The 20,216-nt window shown below is 41.3% G+C and overlaps 1 protein-coding gene across 1 annotated transcript; it reads left to right on the top strand.

Annotated features, from left to right (window-relative positions):
- Positions 1-6,667: 6,667 nt before the first annotated feature.
- Positions 6,668-7,630, top strand: LOC133367983 (olfactory receptor 6M1-like). Its single transcript, XM_061592068.1, has one exon. The coding sequence runs from the start codon at positions 6,680-6,682 to the stop codon at positions 7,628-7,630; it is 951 nt and encodes a 316-aa protein (XP_061448052.1). The 5' UTR covers positions 6,668-6,679.
- The last annotated feature ends 12,586 nt before the right edge of the window (positions 7,631-20,216 follow it).

Here is a 20,216-nt window from a genome sequence, read left to right as displayed (position 1 = left end):
TGGAAGTACAATGTTTGATTTTTTTTCATATATATATATTATCAAAAATGTGAAAATGTATAGGCAGGACATGAGGATATGTATTTGCATAAAATGTGCATATGCTAACTTATATATATGGCTGCAACTTGCTTTAATTTAAAAAGAAACAATGCATTGCTTTAGTGGGAAAGAGTTGTACAAAAACTAGCCAGTTCCTTGAAAAATAATTTAAAAACAAACGAACATAAACAACTTATTTTCATACACACCACTAACAGTGACTAGTGCCCTGGTTAACCCTGATCAAAACCCTTGATTTTTTTCCATGAAGATCTTCACTGCTTTGGAGGGGATTAATGAAGGGTCAGGCTTACATTAGGAACTCTACAAGGTGGCCAAGGAAGCTATTTATTTTATTTAAACATTTTAGAAAAGCCCCACTCACTCTCTCTGTTCAAAAGCATATGTGTTCATCCAGAACCTACAGGGTCTCCAGCATACAGATAATGCTTCCATACTTACATTTTTGCCCTCTACAACAGGTGCTGGGGACCTTATTCAGTCCAAGGGCAGCATCCCTAAGTGGACAAACTTCCAAAGGACACATTCCAGTGGTGAGCAGGGCCAGAGGCAAAAGAGGGAGGAGCAATTACTGCAAATATTACTTGGCAATATTACTTTTGTACAGCAGGCTAGTTTCTACACACACTCACCCACCCTTCTCTATCCACCATCCAGTAAAACAAGAGACTTCACCAGAGTTCAAGGACACATTCTGGCGAGGCAAAAATGCTCAGGGTGCAAAGCAAGGTCAGTGAAGGGTGTAGTCTGGGGAGGGTTCAGAGGTTCAGATAGAGTGGCCTGGAGGGCTGCATCTCCCAGCTGCTGTACAAACACTGGAAGGCTTCAATTGGTCTCTACTGCATGAAGTCATGAAGTAGAACACAAAGTACAAATGGTGTGGAAGTATATTTTTCTCAGTCTTTCTTCTGTTCTCTCCTCAACTTTTAAGATGATTTTAATGAGCACATTTGAGAAGGTGTATCCAAGCGGATGAATGCATTTTGCTTTCAGACCGAAAGTGGCATAATGGGAGTAAAACATGCCAGATATTCTATGCTTTGGTAAGGGGGGATCTGTACAGTGTGGATTGAATTGACACCCTTTGGAAATGAAGCCAGGTAATGAAACATGGCCAGCTACATGAATGGAGCATGGACATGATTGTCTGAAGTTCTGTAGATGCACGTCCACATTTCAGTGGTAGGACTGGGGAAAGCAGCTATGAGAGAACTAGAAAAGGTCCTCAAATGCAAAGATGTATCACTGAACAGTAAAGTCAGGATCATTCAGACCATGGTATTCCCAATCTCTATGTATGGATGTGAAAGTTGGACAGTGAAAAAAGCAAATAAGAGAAAAATCAACTCATTTGAAATGTGGTGTGGGAGGAGAGCTTTGCAGATACCAAGGACTTCAAAAAAGACAAATAATTGGGTCACAGAACAAATTAAACCAGAACTATCATTAGAAGCTAAAATGATGTAACTGAGGTTATCATATTTGGACACATAATGAGATGACATGATTCACTAGAAAAGACAAAAACAGAATGGAGTAGAAAAAGAGGAAGGCCAAACAAGAGATGGATTGATTCCATAAAGGAAGCCACAGACCTGAACTTACAAGATCTGAACAGGGTGGTTTATAACAGGTGCTCTTGGAGGTCGCTGATTCATAGGGTCGCCATAAGTCATAATTGACTTGAAGGCACTCAACATGGCTATTTGAAGTCATGAAGATGTAATTCAGGGGTGGGGAAGCTTTTTTGACCCGAGGGCTGCATACTGTTTTAGGCAACCTTGAGGGCCACATGTCAGTGGAGGCTGGGGCCAGAGGCAAAAGCAGTTGGATCGATGAATGCAAATTTTACCTTTGTACAGTAGGCTGGTTTCTACACCCACTCACATATCCCTCTCTGTCCTAACTGAGGGAGGCTGAAGTCATTATGAGAGTTCAAGGACACATTCCAGCCAGGCAAAAACACTCAAGGGTGTTTGGAGCCAGTAGGAGATGCGGCATGAGGAGAGCCCTGAGGGCTTTTATGTAAATTTGTATAGATATTAGCAGAGATTGTCAACGGTCTGAGATGTGTGTGTGCCAGTTTGTGCGTTTACCTAAGTAGCATTGAGATCACTGAGACTTAAGACTTAGTAAAATAAGGAAAGCTACTTTGTTTATAGAAATACATAGTAGATAGGAAAGGCACACCTAGTTCTAACTAACTAAGTTGGAGACACAACGCCCAGGTTTGGGAGTTGCCCTCATGGCTCAGGAGGGAGACAGCAGAGACAAAGATGTCTCTTCTCTCTCAGACAGTCAAAGAAGAGAAGAAGGGAAGGGCAGAAGAGAAGGGGCAGATAAGCTCCCTAAGACATATCAGTCTGCAAGGGAAGGAAGTCAGAGCATCACAGGTAAAGGTAGTCAAGCCTAGCCATCTGGAGGACCCTAACTCTATCTCCCTTCTGCAACATAAACAAAAGGACAAAACAGGAGTTGCCCTTGCCCCACTTCCAACACCCCTTGTCAACAAGTGTTTGGTTCAGCCCACGAGGTTGATCTTGTCTCTTTACTTCCTGAATGTGATCAAAATGGTTGAGAAAATCCATATTCCACCTTGCCAGGAAAGGAAGGGGTGACTTGATTGCACCATCACTTTCTTGTCTTATTTCTGCACTGGCTCTGCCTGCATCCACGGAGAGACAATGCTCGAACAGTAACCAATAATCAACCCTCCTCACAACCTACATATAGTAGCCAAATAGTCATCCTGCACCACATCCTACAGTTGAAGATTACCAGAGTAGCAGGGAGAGAAGCTGGAGAAAACAATTACCAAAAAGCGTAAGACTCATATTTCCAGATTGTGGGGTAGAAATTTAAGCAGTTATTCATCTTTTCTCAAACCTGTTCAGTTTCCTTATTGCAACTGGCTATTGCTACTGCTTTGGTGACAAAATTGTCACTGCTTCGTAGGGGTGATTCCAGACAATCAGGGATCCCAGAGTGAATTGGATAATGACAACATGGTTACTAGATAGCCTGCCAAATTTTTCCAATGTAATGCTGTTGCTGCAGGCCAATATTGACAATTGAGAACAACACAACCAAATGGGTTAATGCCATTTGCACAAGGAATATTTATTGAGAGTGGAGGCATTTTTTCAACACTATTAGAAATGTTCAAAGAAAACCATATTAGGCCTCATTTATGTTAGGTGCTAACATAAATCAGACAAAGTGCAAGCATGTCAACCATGCCTTCTATTAACCATTGTATCTTCACAGCAATGCCACTACCCAGATTATTGTGCAAGGCAGCCTTGACATGAACAGAGCAAGACATGCAAATTGAGAATTACCTTATGCTGCCTGTGAATATCTTGGGTGCTCAGGCAAGGTGCTACTGGAGACATTATTGGGCCCCTTGCTGTTCTCAGGGCAAATTCTCAAATTCACCCCCACCTCACCCTCACAGCTCGACCTGCATGTTTGGTGACTCACTCTCATGTGGGAATATATGCTTGCTCTCCAGGATATTATATTATCAACTTTTAAAAAAAATAAGGATACTTTTAATTTTCTCTACACTAAATCAGAGGACACCCAAGAGACATGCAACAGTCTTAGACATGCTATTTCTGCTAAGAGGGAATGGTACCACAGCCAGTGCTCATTGTCTTGGGGGAATAAAAGGATGTTTATGATTATTTCTCCTCTAGTCTATTTCACTGTATCTTGTAAATAGTCATTATAACATATCTGGTTGCAGTTATTGTGATAGTTGTTCATGTTTTGTTTTGTTTGTAACAACAGACACAAAAGACAAAAATAGAACCCCAACTCCAAATGCTTGCTTTAGGCCTGTAAGGTGAGTCTGTTACATTTTGGGTTGCTGTATATTTAATTGGTTTGATTGGATGGTTGGTATGTAGTAGTAAATCAGAGCTGGGATTTAATTTTGTTTTTATTGTTACTGCTGTTTTTACACTACATAAAGATCCTTTTCCACAGCCCAGAAATTTTACTTAAAAACCTAGGTTAAAAAAATCAGTATAATTAATCTAAGTATATTGGTAAATGTTAAGACACTCAAATTGATCTAGACCAGCCTTTCCCAAACTTTTGGTCTCCAGATGTTACTGGACTACAGTTCTCATAATTCCTGACCATTGGCCATGCTGTTTGGGGCTGATGAAAGTTGTAGTCCAGCAACATCTGGGGAACTAAAGGCTGGGGAAGGCTGTCCTAGGCAAAGAAACTCAGGGCAAAGTCCAGCCGAATTAAGCATGTGTTCAACTCTTTCTTATTGAAATCAACAAAACAAAGTGTTTAACTCTGACTTGATTATGCCTTATTTTTTAAAATACACAGAGAGAGAGAGAGACCTGTGAATAAATCAGTGATAATATCTTTATAGCCAGATGCTTTCTCTTTGATTTTCTGTCTATTTGCACAAAATTGCAGCTACATCCACTGTATATTCCAAGCCGTCAAATTATTGGGGAGAATGGTTCTTATGGACAAAAATATAAATTTTAAAAATGAAGTGTTACTTAAGCCATTAATTAGTTAATTACATTTGTATACCACCTTTCAAGAATAACAATTCCTCCCATGGTGGTGTACAAACTGCATATTACAATAGGCAAAGAAAAGCTGAATGGTACAGTTGCTTTCACAGCCAAATGGCTGAAGAACTCTGTGGAAGACAGAAAGAATTGTGAGGGTTGGATGGAGAGGAATCTTTTGGTCAAATAACATGTCTATTCAAAAGTGAGTCCCTCTGAGTTCAGTGGGACTTCGTACCAGGTAAGTGTTCATAGGGTTGTAAAGCTGTGCACAGGGACAGGGGAGAACTTTCATTCAGTTCCTGGTTTAATGTGAACTTACCTAATTTGCAACTCCCAAAACAATACATGAACCAGAACATAGTTATCTTTTGAAATGTGCACGTCTCTGAATTTTCTGATGCAATTCTCCAACAAAAGAATGTCTACACAAATGTGTATATTAGCAAGAAATGTATAAAATACCTATGTTAATGAAAATAACTTAAAATCCATTACATTAGAGAAGAATGTTTCCAAAACTATGTGAAATTGCATACAAAAATGTAAGTATTAGGAGAAATTTGTACTAATATCCTAAGAAATTTTTGAGAGGATTTTATTTTAAAAATGTGGAAATGTGGAGAACTGAATTTAAGATTGAAACTGAAAAACTTTGAGAAACCAGAATTGATGTATTTGTCCATCCCTAGTAGTGCAATCAATATGTCTGAGGTAGACATAGCAGGGAATCATCACAGCTTGCAAATGTACTTCCTTTTAATACATTTCTGGCATAGCTATGCTAGTACATGAAACATAGTCTAATATGTATGGATGTTCCAAAATAGCAAATATTTGATTCTTGGAGTTTGCTTCTAGATGATCTCTTTATTAAGGATTCATACTGATTTCTTTGCCCATAGTTTGCAGGGAGGTTATATGATATCCAATGTTTATTGAGCATTCATTCTGATTTGTTTGCAGGGAGGTTATACGATGTCACATCAAACAACTGTTATCCCACACTTTCCATTGGATTTTCCTCTCACTTTCTTACCACACAAAATTCAGGGTGTTTTCTTGGGGGGGGTCAGAGGAGAGGAGGGAGTTTATTGCACAAATGCACCAAATCCACTGTAATTCTGTAACCTGAGTTTGCTGGTACATAATTGAATCCCACCTGCAAAATAGCAACAGTTTGGAAGCAGCTGCAATTTTAGGTAGGGATGTCTCAAAGGTCCCATTCCTTTTGGCATCCTATACAACCTCCCTGCAAACTATGGGCAAACAAATCAAAACTAGAGGTTAAAAAATGTGGGCTGTCCCAACTTTTTACACAGTTGTATCTCTAAAAATAGATACTGGCATATGAGGTACTGTCCTGGGAAAGTTTATTAATCTTATCAAAATTATGTCTCTTTTTTTGTCCTTCAAAAACTCTTGCATATTTTACGCAAGAAAAATGTTCAGATCTGAATTAACATTTTGCTCTAGTTCAAAATCTCATGCTATCCCCATGTCCCTACCAAGAAAAAACATAGGAAGCTGTCTTATACTGAGTCAAACCATTGGTCCATCCAGTTCAGTACACTGACTGGGAACAGCTCTTCAGATTTTCTGATAAGACCTAGGGATGCCAGGAATTGAACCTGTGACCTCCTGCAGCTTCTCTTCCACTGAGCTATGGTCCTTTCATTGAAATGTCCAATCTTCTAAAAACACTGTTTTCAACTGTCAAAAATCTTCAAATGTTTCATTTCAGCAAAAGCCCAAACGACCCCTATGAAATTTCACGTTGTGCAAAATTGTACTGAAACATGTTCTCTTGGAAATGATTCTCTCACTCTATACTTTTCTGGTTTGCTTTTTTATTATTCCTAGTCTTCAAATTCATATTCCCAATGGTTTCTCCCATCCTTACCGAGTTGCACATTGATGAGAGAAGAGGATGGAGGCAACACTTGCATATTTTAATGGATTTTTTATTTATTCACTGGTAGGATTTTAAAAAGCAACACTGCAATACTGTTTGTTTATCTTTGCAGATGCGAGAAGTGTGGTTTGCAGAACCTCTGAACCATACCATGGTGACAACATTCATAATTCTGGGCTTCCCTAATACCAGAAATATAGAAATTTCACTCTTTTTTGTCTTCCTTGCTATGTACCTTCTAACCATGACTGGCAACATAATCATAATCATAGCAGTTAAGACAGACAGCCATCTTCAAACCCCCATGTACTACTTTTTAGGAAATTTATCTTTCTTGGACATTGGCTATACATCTTCAACAGTCCCTAAACTGCTGTCCATCTTGTTGATGGAGGTGCACACAATTTCCTTTGCTGCCTGCTTGCTACAGTCCTACTTTTTCTTTTTCCTTGGGACGGCAGAGTGTTTCCTCCTTGCGGTGATGGCCTATGACCGATATGTGGCCATATGCTATCCACTCAGATATTCAATAATCATGAATAAAAGGGTGTGTGTGTTTCTTGTGATTGGCTGCTGGGCAGGAGGCTGCCTGGCCCCTTTCGTAGCTGCTATAGTGGTGGTGAACTTACCCTTCTGTGGACCCAATGTAATAAACCACTTTTTTTGTGACATTCCACCATTACTGAAACTGGCTTGCATAGACACATCTCTTATACAGAAGATTGTGTTCCTGCTTTCTGCTATGGTGATTCTGAGCACGTTCCTGTCCACTGTTGTCTCCTACATATACATTAGTACAACCATATTGAGAATATCCTCCTCCCACGGGCGCCACAAGGCTTTCTCCACTTGTGCCTCCCATCTTACTGTTGTCTCTCTGTATTATGGGACAGTGATCTTCATGTATGTAAGTCCAACCACCCGTTCATCTTTTGACCTCAACAAAATCATAGCGGTGGTGTACAGTGTGGTTACCCCAATGCTCAACCCAATGATCTACACCCTGAGGAACAAGGATATGAAAGCAGCCTTGAAAAAAATAATCCACAAAATGCAGATTGCTAAGAAAGAGCTTGAGTTGCCCAAGGAATTCCATCTTTGAGAAAATTATTTCTGTGGAGAAAAATAAAAAGGAACAGCATATGCAGTGGTCAGCCACTGAGATGAGTCTAGGGATAGGCAAATGAGTCTGTTTCTGGTCAATATTACTTTCATATGTGTTCACCCATAAATCAATTTGATCTCATTGCTGCACCAATCTGCAATATCTCTTTGTAATCTACCTGAAAATGTACAATTAAATATGCTTGCACACATATTTCCATCTTAAAATACATTTTTCTTAAAAAAGTGTTGTTGTTGTTAATTAGCAGAGAACAGTATCAGAACTTCTCAGATGTGTGAAAGCTGGTGAATAACTAAATTTTAATCCAAACATTAATCAAAGAGTTTTAGATCAAATTCAGTTTCAGTTTATTTGGACAACAGACCATAGACATCAAATACAATGTAGGGTTATCAAGGCAACTATAGCAGACTCCCTATTACATGTGTATGTATGAACCCTCATTAAGTGTCCACCCTGCATAAGAACCTCAACATACCCCAAGAATGTAGTGGAACATTTTGCAGGAGTAAAAAAAGGTGTGTTGATATAAATGTATGTAAATATTAACCCTAGCACCCAATAAAGAACACACACTAAAGATCTGAGCAAAAGTTTGGTTTATTATCTGGAAAAAGAAGAGAGAGAGAGAGAGAGAGAGAGAGAGAGAGAGGTCTACAGTTTATATGCAAGCAGTTTACAACTAATACATTCACACACTTGGCCTAAAAGAGAGCAAAGACATCCCTAGACTACCCAGAAACCTGAATAGTGAACATAACATATGTAGTCATGCTAAAGAGCCAGAGTGAAAAAGAAATCAGAGAGGTATACCTTTCTTGAAGACAGTTGACTCAAAGTCAGGAAAAAGATTTATATGCCTAGCAAGAGTTAAAGTCACCTTTTCCGAATATTGCCAGCAGACAGGCACATGGATTTCAATCTTTCCTTGCTCTAATGTTCAGCAAAGTGTGTTAGATGATCCTAAGGAACAATGTAATGTCAAGAGGATTGTTGGAGTCACATGTGTGCTACTTTAACCCAGGCAAAAGCTCCACTTTCACTGTGATTTGGGGTCGCATAAGCTAGCATGCAAACTGGCAGCGGGAGTGTGTGCGATAGAGGGGACAGGAAAGGGTTCCTTTGAAATATAAGTTTTGGGGTCTATTTTTTTCACATAGATTTTGAGATAATCTTGCTGTCTCAGGTGAGGTATATGATGTACATTCCTGTATTGGGGGGAGGAGCCATATATTGAATCCCGAAGTATTTTAAATTAAGCTGAGGGGGCAATATTGTTCACTTTAAGGGAATATTCTTTGGCAGTGTCAGTTTTTAGAGTTCTTCCCTGTTACTTGATAGCTTCTCAATACATGCATTCTGGGGCCAAGAAGCCTGTTTTGGTCTTCCTCAGGGGTCATGAAGGGGCTGTTTTAACATACTGCAATGCAGGACAATTTTACCCAAATCCACTGAAATTAACCAAGTGGACAAAAATCAGGCCAGGTATTCTTCCTTACACACACCCATCCTCAACAATATACATGAACACAAATCATGCTTTTTAAATCCATAAGCAATGAGGAATAAATAAAAATCATAGGCAATATTGACTCAGAACTCATCTTCTCTTTAATAATTATGACCTAGTTTTAAGCAAGGAATTTGGCTATATTTTCTGTGATCTTAGGGTTGTCATCTGCCATTAAAACTGAGACATGGAATACATCTGAGTCCCCAAGTGTAGACAAAGTATTGGGGAGATAAAAGGGGATCTTATAGCCCCATGAGCAATTACAGTGTAGGAGACCATGGGCTAACATTTTCACTGGCCACTTTCACAAGCAGAAACTTTCAAGAGCCAACTTTCAAGCTTGTTAAATCAGCCTTCCATATCTGCCGATGACATTGCAAAGCATTGAACTTAGCCATTGGATATGCTTTTCTGCATCCAGCCACATTTAATGTTGCTAAATACCTAGCAGGATGATCATCATTTCTAGGTTACACATCAAGGCACAGTGGTGAGTTAATTCCATTTGACACAGCTAGTGAATTTTGCACGTTAAGATTGCAAAAGAAGTCTCAGTTTAATACAGTCAGTTGTCAGATTATTGAATAGCCAATGGCACAAACTTTGTTGCTAACAGATTTTAGCCAGGAGCAAGCTTAATTAATAAGCAAAGCCAGGGGTAGAAAGGAGAAGTGGGTAGCTGATTTCAAGGAATTACATTATTGTTTTCAAAGAACAAACACTTGCTTCAAGTTGTAAGATTACACCAGAGACACATCTTGAGACTCAAATGTTTTTTCTAAAACAAAAGAAAAAAAGATTTGCATAACCATGTGACCAAAGTTGAATTCCATACTTAATTTTGGTAACTACTTTGACTATGTACACCTTCAAAATTGTATATGCCATGGGTGGGAAGCCTCAGGTCTGGGGGCCAAATACAGCCCCTCAGGCCTGTCTATCTGGTGCTTGGAATTCTGGTAAAAGAAATGCAAGAAGACAATAAGGGATGCTAAAAAAGAATTTGAGGAGCACATTGCTAAGAACATAAAAACCAACAACAAAAAATTCTATAAATACATGCAAAGCAGGAGACCATCTAGGGAGGCGATTGGACCCTTGGATGATAAGGGAGTCAATGGTGTACTAAAGAACGATAAGGAGATTGCAGAGAAGCTAAATGAATTCTTTGCATCTGTCTTCACAGTGGAAGATATAGGGCAGATCCCTGAACCTGAACTAACATTTGCAGGAAGGGATTCTGAGGAACTGAGACAAATAGTGGTAACGAGAGAGGAAGTTCTAGGCTTAATGGACAATATAAAAACTGACAAATCACCGGGCCCGGATGGCATCCACCCGAGAGTTCTCAAAGAACTCAAAGGTGAAATTGCTGATCTGCTAACTAAAATATGTAACTTGTCCCTTGGGTCCTCCTCCGTGCCTGAGGACTGGAAAGTGGCAAATGTAACGCCAATCTTCAAAAAGGGATCCAGAGGGGATCCCGGAAATTACAGGCCAGTTAGCTTAACTTCTGTCCCTGGAAAACTGGTAGAAAGTATGATTAAAGCTAGATTAACTAAGCACATAGAAGAACAAGCCTTGCTGAAGCAGAGCCAGCATGGCTTCTGCAAGGGAAAGTCCTGTCTCAGTAACCTATTAGAATTCTTTGAGAGTGTCAACAAGCATATAGATAGAGGTGATCCAGTGGACATAGTGTACTTAGACTTTCAAAAAGCGTTTGACAAGGTACCTCACCAAAGGCTTCTGAGGAAGCTTAGCAGTCATGGAATAAGAGGAGAGGTCCTCTTGTGGATAAGGAATTGGTTAAGAAGCAGAAAGCAGAGAGTAGGAATAAACTGACAGTTCTCCCAATGGAGGGCTGTAGAAAGTGGAGTCCCTCAAGGATCGGTATTGGGACCTGTACTTTTCAACTTGTTCATTAATGACCTAGAATTAGGAGTGAGCAGTGAAGTGGCCAAGTTTGCTGATGACACTAAATTGTTCAGGGTTGTTAAAACAAAAAGGGATTGCGAAGAGCTCCAAAAAGACCTCTCCAAACTGAGTGAATGGGCAGAAAAATGGCAAATGCAATTCAATATAAACAAGTGTAAAATTATGCATATTGGAGGAAAAAATCTTCATTTCACATATACGCTCATGGGGTCTGAACTGGCGGTGACCGACCAGGAGAGAGACCTCGGGGTTGTAGTGGACAGCACGATGAAAATGTCGATCCAGTGTGCGGCAGCTGTGAAAAAGGCAAATTCCATGCTAGCGATAATTAGGAAAGGTATTGAAAATAAAACAGCCGATATCATAATGCCATTGTATAAATCTATGGTGCGGCCGCATTTGGAATACTGTGTACAGTTCTGGTCGCCTCATCTCAAAAAGGATATTCTAGAGTTGGAAAAGGTTCAGAAGAGGGCAACCAGAATGATCAAGGGGATGGAGCGACTCCCTTACGAGGAAAGATTGCAGCATTTGGGGCTTTTTAGTTTAGAGAAAAGGCGGGTCAGAGGAGACATGATAGAAGTGTATAAAATTATGCATGGCATTGAGAAAGTGGATAGAGAAAAGTTCTTCTCCCTCTCTCATAATACTAGAACTCGTGGACATTCAAAGAAGCTGAATGTTGGAAGATTCAGGACAGACAAAAGGAAGTACTTCTTTACTCAGGGCATAGTTAAACTATGGAATTTGCTCCCACAAGATGCAGTAATGGCCACCAGCTTGGATGGCTTTAAAAGAAGATTAGACAAATTCATGGAGGACAGGGCTATCAATGGCTACTAGCTGTGATGGCTGTGCTCTGCCGCCCTAGTCAGAGGCAGCATGCTTCTGAAAACCAGTTGCTGGAAGCCTCAGGAGGGGAGAGTGTTCTTGCACTCGGGTCCTTCTTGCGGGCTTCCCTCAGGCACCTGGTTGGCCACTGTGAGAACAGGATGCTGGACTAGATGGGCCACTGGCCTGATCCAGCAGGCTCTTCTTATGTTCTTATGTTCTTATGCCAAGGGCACTCTACTCCCCAGGCCACACCCTTCACTGTCTTAGCTCTGTGCCCTCCCCCTTCTCCCACCTCCCACTTATGACTTTGGGCACACACCACTGGCATGCAGTCCCTGGAAGGCTACTCACAAGGAAATTCATCCCTCAGGCTGAAAAAGGGTTTCCCATTCCGGTGACCTACATTTGTACAGTGGAATGCTGATAGCTCAGCTAGAATATCCAGTACATCCAATGTAGTATTTTCAGTCTGAAGTGTCCAGGACAGAGTGGACTGAAAAGTTAACTCCTCAGTATTTAATATTATTAACTCATTCTGTTACATGCCCATCACAAATTAATCCACACTGGAATTTGCAAAAATCAAATACCTCAAGCAATTGTTCTTGCATCGCATCGTCATTCAATATAATAATTAAAGGGGACAAATAATCAGAGCTTGGAAGATTACTTTTAAAAAGTAATAAATTACAGTTACAATTACTTGGCCCAAAAAGTAGTAATTACCATTACAATTACAATTGCTCTGAAAGTAACTGATTACTTTACTTTTTCTCAAAAGTAATCACTACAATTACATTTCAGTTACTTTTTTAAAAAAACTCCTACAAGGTGCTGGCCTTGGCTGCTGCACATCTAAGAAGCCTAAAACAATATTAAAAATAAACACACACACACAGGGGGTAGTAGAATAAAAAAAATTATCCATAAGATTAACATAATGGCATAACAGAATCTCACATCCCCCCAAGCAATGAAGATACCCCAACTCTTGAAATCAAATTTTACACTTGAAATGCTTTTATAATATGTTTCTGTTATGTCTCAAAAGAACAAGATGCTCAAAGAGCATGTCAGACAAAGAATGTCTTTTTACAGTCATTACGTTGCCACCAGTATTGAACAGGCGTTCTACTGTGGCACTTGAAGGCATGCCTGTGTTGTGCTGCAAAAAACACCGCAGCACACGTGGAAAGCCATGGAGTGATGACACTTCCCTGCTGGGAGACCTCAGGTACCTCACCAGTTCCTCCTCAGCAGTGTCCACTGCTGACTTCTTGCCCTGGGGCAGAAAGTTAAAGAAGTCATCTTCTAAGTCATCTCCTTCCTGGTCTTTATCTGAAGACTGATCACTGTCCTCATTAAGTACACCCATCTTTATTTCAGCTTTCAACAAGGCTTCCATTGTGTATCTAAGAAAGAGAGAGGATATGTTAACACATATATGTTAGGAAACCATCATCTGCTCTTCATTTCCTGATGCTTGTCATGTCCCCTGGTTCAGGGTCCAGCCTGAGCCTGTGGATGGTGACATGGAAGGTAGGAAGGTGACCAAGTCACCACACTCATGGGGCAGCACAGCAGACCCTTAAGGATTACCTGCAGCAACCCAAGGTTGTGATGAGGAGCCCCAGGAAGAAAAGGCCCAGCCCGCCTACCACCTTAAGCCCTCTGATGCCTCCCTTGAGACAACATTTCCCTTGGAGTAATCCACCCAAAGGGCTTCCCTAATGTTCTTACTTGTTGGTATGGGTGGTGGCCTGACACGATTCCAGCCAATCTAGTTTGAAGCGAGGGTGTAGGCAGGCTGCCAGAAGAAGCCTCTTGTCCTCCCAGATAGCTGCAAACCGCTTTCTTAGGGCTTCGCGCATACCTCTCAGCAGCTGAAAACAGTATGTGTACCTCTCAGGTTTGTTTTCCAGTCCTTCTAACTTGCGGTCCAGATTGCAGAGCGTTGGTAGCAAATACCCCATGAACATGCCGTTCTCCCGTTGCAGGATATCTAGGGACTGGGCTAGTGGCTCCATAATCTCTGTGTATTCCTGTACCACTTCAATCTCGGCAGCTGTGATCCTGGACAAGGAGCAGCGGTCCATTATGGCATGCATTTTTAGTGGCACAGTTGACAGGAGCTCATGTAGTTGCTTCAACGCATCAAAGGTGGAATTCCACTTGGTCTTATTCGGTACCTTCAGATACACACTATATTGCGCATGGATATACTCAGCAATCTGTGCTGACTGGTTCTGCTTGGACCACAACTTGCTGCACTTTCCCATCAAGGAACGAAACTGTTCCTTGAAAGGACCAAGAAGACTACTTTTGGAGGAGTCAGAAAGCATGGCCTCTATGTCTTGTGTTGCCACAAGGTTGAGGGTGTGGCTAGCACATCTCTGGTGTGGTGGTAAAACAAAATCCTCTCCTGAGTCTGCAGCTTCTTCCTCTGCCTCAGGTCCTGTGTCCAGGATCTCACAGATAGGCACAAACTCCACCTCAGCCTCCTCCTCCTCCTGGTTATCACCATCATCGTCACTGGTGCCTGCAGCTTCCACTGGTTCTTTGGCCATGAAAACTCTGAACGCTTTGACAAAGTTGGAGCCATTGTCTGTAGTAGTGCACATAACTTTGTTGTGGATCCTGTACTGCACATGTACATCATGCAGTGCTTTTGAAAGGACATCGTATGTATGGCGCCCCTTCAGACGCTTACAAGCCAAGGCCACGACCTCACGTTTCAGGGTAGTTGGGTTGATCCAGTGGGCTGTTACCCCAAAATAACTCTTCCTGCCATTGATCCAACAATCTGCAGTGGTTGCTATATATGCCACAGCACCCATTCGGTTTGCAAGAGTTTATCTCATGTGGCATGCTCTCTTCTCAATTCTGTCTCTCAGAGTCTTGGCACATATGATGGTGAGATCTTTGGGGAGTCCAATGCGAACCAGATTAATGAATGATGGTTTGTCCACAGTCTGAAGTGGTAATGTCTCCTCTACAATGAAATCAATGATTCTCCTGTCGAGATTGCTCTGGGTGACAGGCTTCCTGCCAGATCCCCACCTCTCAAGGGTTGTCTGCTGCTGCTTCAGCATTTTGGGAGGAGGGGTGTCATGCATTGGTTCAGGAAGGCCACGTCTCCTTGCCTTTATTGCTTCTTCAATTGCTCTCAGCTTCTCAGGGTGTGCCCTCTGAGGAAGAAGAACAAAGCATGAATCCAAGAAAAAATGGAAGAGGAACTTCACAATTTAAACATAAATAGACAATGGACACTCTTTGAGGACCAGCATGACAAAGGCTTACCTCAAAATGTTTCTTCACATTGGATGAGGAGGAAACAGCTGATCTCAGATTTTTGATCCTTGGAAGGCAGTAATTGCATCGTACAACAACATTTTTCCCACTCTGGCTCACAAATGTACAAGCTTTCTCAAAGCCAAACCATGGTACTTGCTGTTCTGCAGATGTGGCTGTGGGCAACTGGCACTGCTTCATGCCCTCCTCCTCCTCATGCACAGGGCCTCCTTTCTGAACCTCACTTTCTAGTTTTGCCTCCTCAGGATCAACAAGCTGTGACTCAAGTGGCCGCACTAACTGACTGCTGCTCTCAGCAGCAAAACCTGCAACAGACGTCTCTGTAATAAACAAGAGATAATGCTCCTATATAGGTGAACATCAGCTGTGATGTGCCCCCATCTCTTCCTCATGCTGCAAGATCCCCCAGTCAGAGTGGAAGTAAGCAGGTCGATAGCACAATTAAAAGAGATCCTATTTGCATCATTTTCGCTCATTGAATAACCCTGCCTGGGCCAGTCTAACCTACTATCTCACAGGGTTGTTGTGAGAACAAAATGAGACTAGGGTTCAAATCCCCACATAGCCATGAAGCTCACTGGGTGACCTTGGGCCAGTCACTGCCTCTCAGCCTCATGAAAACCCTATTCATAGGGTCACCATAAGTTGGAATCAACTTGAAGGCAGTACATATATTTTTTATTTTGAATATGATAATTATGATAACAAATATGCAGCATTTCAAATTAATTCTGTATGAGAAGCATTCCATGCCAAGCTTGGAAAACCAAGGATGAGGTATAAAATGTAGACAAAAATACTTTTGACAAAATGCCATTTATCTTTTATATCTATATCTATAATTAGCAATACAGCTGAATGATGTATGTAAAGTATTTTTTCTTTCCCTTTTCTTTTTTATTAATATTTTAGTACTACTGCTAAAGTTCTGATGAAAGAATAAAGCATTCATTTGCCAAATTCAAATGATTAGAACACATCACATAAATTCCACTGAAGTTGGAGTTTTTGCCATAGAAAATGAAAAACACACATATAACCTATGATAGCCCAATAGACAATCAGAACTAATATAAAACCCTATTGCTTCTCATTTGCAAATCTTGCAAGATCTAAGGTAACTCTAGATCATGTGAGTTCAGGTGATGCATGTTATGTACATTTGTATAGATATTAGCAGAGATTGTCAACAGTCTCTCTCTCTCTCTGGGACTGGGAATCTCTCTCTCACAGAACATGAGTTTGAGAGCTGGGGGACTGAGAGGAGGAGCTGCAAGGACCCTACTTCTCACCTCATCTCTGCCAAGAACAAAAAAATCAGCCTTAAGCCATTTATTATACGCCTAATGGTTTTTTATTTGTATTATTATTATTATTATTATTACTGAGACAGTTTTTGTCCCACATAAAATTCAGTCTTGTGATTAAACAGGACAAAAATGCAAATAAAAAGAAAGATGGAGTTCAAATAAATATACAATAAAAAGCTAGCCGGCATTTTAAAAGCCAGGAGTGCTCTGTCTGGATAAATACAGCACACAGGTAGGCATGGGAACAAGGAGGAGAGTTCAAAAAGGGGGGGAAGAAAGAGAAGTAGGGCGGCCAAAGTTTCAGAAGTGCCTTGTGATTGATGGAGGGGGCGGCAGAGGCAAGGAGAGGCAGTGGGGGGGCAGAACGGTGCCGCGGGGGGCAGGGGGCAGAACGGTGCCACGGGGGGCACACACACACACACACACACACACAGACACACACACAAATCATCATCACTCACCTCCACAGCTCTTCGCCATTCTGCTGCTGCCTTCTCCTCCGTTGTCCTTGCCCTGGCTTTTTCCTCCGGCGTCCATTTTGTCCTCTCAGACGCTAGCAGGCCCTGCGTATTCACCTCTTCCCTCGTGCATCCTAACACAGATCACACGGGAAGAGAGAGTCTGTGCAGAGGTCCAATCAGTGTGAGGCACATGTCTTGTGTTAACCAATCACAGCCAGGAGCTGTCTTCCCCTTGTTCCTGCCCCCAAGTAATGTGCAACCTAATGTGGAAAAGTTAAAGTTGCAGCTGAAAAGTAGGGAAATTACTGGTCGTTCCGTTACTTCCCAAATGTAATGGAATTACCCACTCATTTAAAATTGTAACGAATTACAAGTAACTCGTTAAAAATAACAAGTTACTTCCAAGCTCTGCAAATAATGTCCTCTAAGTTGCTACAAATCTTTCTCTGAGACATAAAACTGAAAATGAGCTGGTTTTATGGTCGCCACCAGTGGTGCATAAGTATGAAATAATGAAGGAGAGTACAGTAATGAGGGTTTTCTTTTTTTGACATTGCATAATGCTTTTAAAAAATAATAATTAGGTACTCTTCTACTTTGTACACCTTTGAACTATCATTTTTTTCTTCTTCTGGAAATCCTGGGGTTCCTCAAAACCTTATCATGGATTCCTCAATAAGATAAGTAATGGTTGACAAGCTACCATGAGGCTTGTTCACATGTTATACTCAGTAGTCGACAGCATTGTGGCATAGTGGTGCTCCCCTGACCTCCAGTTCAGCGCATTGCTGATCCTTACCAGGAAGTAAAGGGGGAGGCCTGAGGTGGCAATGAGATTGGTATGGTGAAAAAATGTCTCATGACATCTTCCGTGGCTTCCATTGGAAGGACAAGTAAGCAACACCATCCTGCCCATGCCACCCCCACTTTACCCTCTCCCTGTTGGTAACCAGCAGTGGCACATGTCATTGGGAAGCCAAGTAAATAATGCCATCCCACCCATGCTGTCCTGCCAGCCACTACTGCATATGCTTATATAAAAGGAAGTCCCAGCAAGTTTCTAGTAAGAATGCCTGCCTGCCTCTCCTTCTCTACCTCTCTGTCTGCCCAAGCTTTTTACAGAGTCACTCTGTCTAGTTCAACCCAGGACTGTCTTATTGTGTTTAAATGAGATAAAAACAGTTTAGTAGTTCTACCTCTTAGCAGAGTATTCGGCCCACCATCCCCTCATACAGACAAGGTGAATAAAAGCAACAGAGACTGTTTTCTTTGGTAAAAAGTATTAAAAATGTTTATTCATGACCTTTCATATGTTCAGGAAACATAGGCTCTAGTTTGGAGACAAAAGGTAGAAGTAGTTAGTAGATTTTAGTCTGTGATTCACTAATACGGAAAAAACCTTGTGGTCTAAGAACGTACCTATAGCCAACAGATATTTCTATCAACCTTTAAAAAGCAAGGAAACTGGGCAGCTATAGTGAATGCACCAGGGGAGCAGAGGACTTGACCTCCTCTCTGAAATATTGTAATGCCCTACAAATTTGTAAAAATGCAAGCACAATTTGAGCTGCTTTTCACTTCTTGTGTAGCATGGAAGCATTTGGTAACATGTGCCTCTGAGCATATGGGGAGTGGTGGCAACACCTGCCATCGCCAAAGATGGAGAATTACATTTTTGTTGGTGTTCTTACTTTTCTTCTTTTCTGTGTTACTACAGTTTCTACAGAGAATATAATATTGAAAGTTATATTTCTCTCATTATTCATTGCAGAAATATGTGTCAAATTTATTTTTATTAATTTCAAAGCCTTTTTATTGGTCAATCCCATATGATGGTGAAGACAGCCTTTTGTGTTTCAAACTGGAGGTTATGCTCTATTTCTATTTTGGGCGCATTAACAGTTGAATCTGAAACTGCAGTTTGGCGTAAAATCAGACGGATTACAAGATGTTGCTACTTAAGCAATGACTGTTGGAAAAAACAAACTTGGCCTGCCTAAGATGCATGTTTTCAGCACACTATGCTTAAATTACTCCACTTAAGGAAAGGTGGGCATGGTCAATTAAAAACAAAGAGCACACCTAGAATTTTGCTAGAATATATTTCACCTCCCACTGTTTTCTCTTTTGCAAACTGAGACACTCCTAATGTCCACTGGAGACTATTCTACAGAATAGTCCATGCCATTACTCCACAATTGTTTTGGGAGCTTTTTCTGGTGTTGCAAAGTGTTGCTACATTTCACATATTCACAGAAACAGAATCAAAATAGAATGATTTACTATAAGAAACTTCACTAAAATTGCAAAATAAATCAAACATATTTAAATTGACTATCTAAACTATATCAACTGTTTTAATATTGTTGCCTGCTAAAACCAGATCAGCACAGCACATGTCTTCTTTGTGTTATTTCGGCTTGCCACCACTCACTATATGCTCAGAGGCACATGTTGCCGTATTTTTCCAAGCTGCATAGGAAGTGGATTGGAATGAAAAACCAACCCAAATTGTGTTTTCATTTTGACAAATTTGAAGGGCAGTAGAGTATCTCAGAGAGGAGGAGTGGAGGGCATGTTTGATCATTTGCATGTTTTTTGAGTTCAATGGGATTTACTCCCGTGCAATCATGAGTGAAAATGAAATGGACTGTCTTCATGACGATTCCAACTTATGGAGACCCTATGAATAGGGTTTTCATGGTAAGCGGTATTCAGAGGTGGTTTACCATTGCCTTCCCCTGAGACTGAGAGGCAGTGACTGGCCCAAGGTCACCCAGTGAACTTCATGGCTGTGTGGGGATTTGAACCCTGGTCTCGCAGGTCATAGTCCTAGGATAGGTAAAACTGATCAAGGGGAGGAGGAGGGGGAGGACAGAAGGGAGGGGAAGGAGGAGGAGGGGGAAGGAGGGGATTGGAAGGGGATGGGGTAGAGGGAGGGAGGAGTGAAGGAAGGGAAAGGGGCAAGAGGCATGGGATAGGAGGGAGCAGAAGGGGAGGGCAGGTTTGAACATTTGCATGTTTTTTGAGTTCAGTGGGATTTACTCCTGTGCAATCATGCTTAGGATAGATGAAACTGACCTGTGGGAGGGGCAGGGGGAGGAGGTAGGCAGGAAGGGAGGGGGAGCGAGGGAATGGAGTGGAGGGGGAGGGTAGGAAATTGGGTGGGTAGGCACTGGACAGAGGGGAAGCTCCTT

This window comes from Rhineura floridana, chromosome 11 (assembly GCF_030035675.1).
Source record: "Rhineura floridana isolate rRhiFlo1 chromosome 11, rRhiFlo1.hap2, whole genome shotgun sequence".
Classification (NCBI taxonomy): domain Eukaryota; kingdom Metazoa; phylum Chordata; class Lepidosauria; order Squamata; family Rhineuridae; genus Rhineura; species Rhineura floridana.
The sequence above is the reverse complement of the archived record's forward strand: the minus strand, read 5'-3'. Positions and strand labels throughout refer to the sequence as shown.

Excerpts from the sequence above, each read along its gene's own strand:
- LOC133367983 (XM_061592068.1), top strand. The coding sequence starts at position 6,680 with ATGGTGACAACATTCATAATTCTGGGCTTCCCTAATACCAGAAATATA.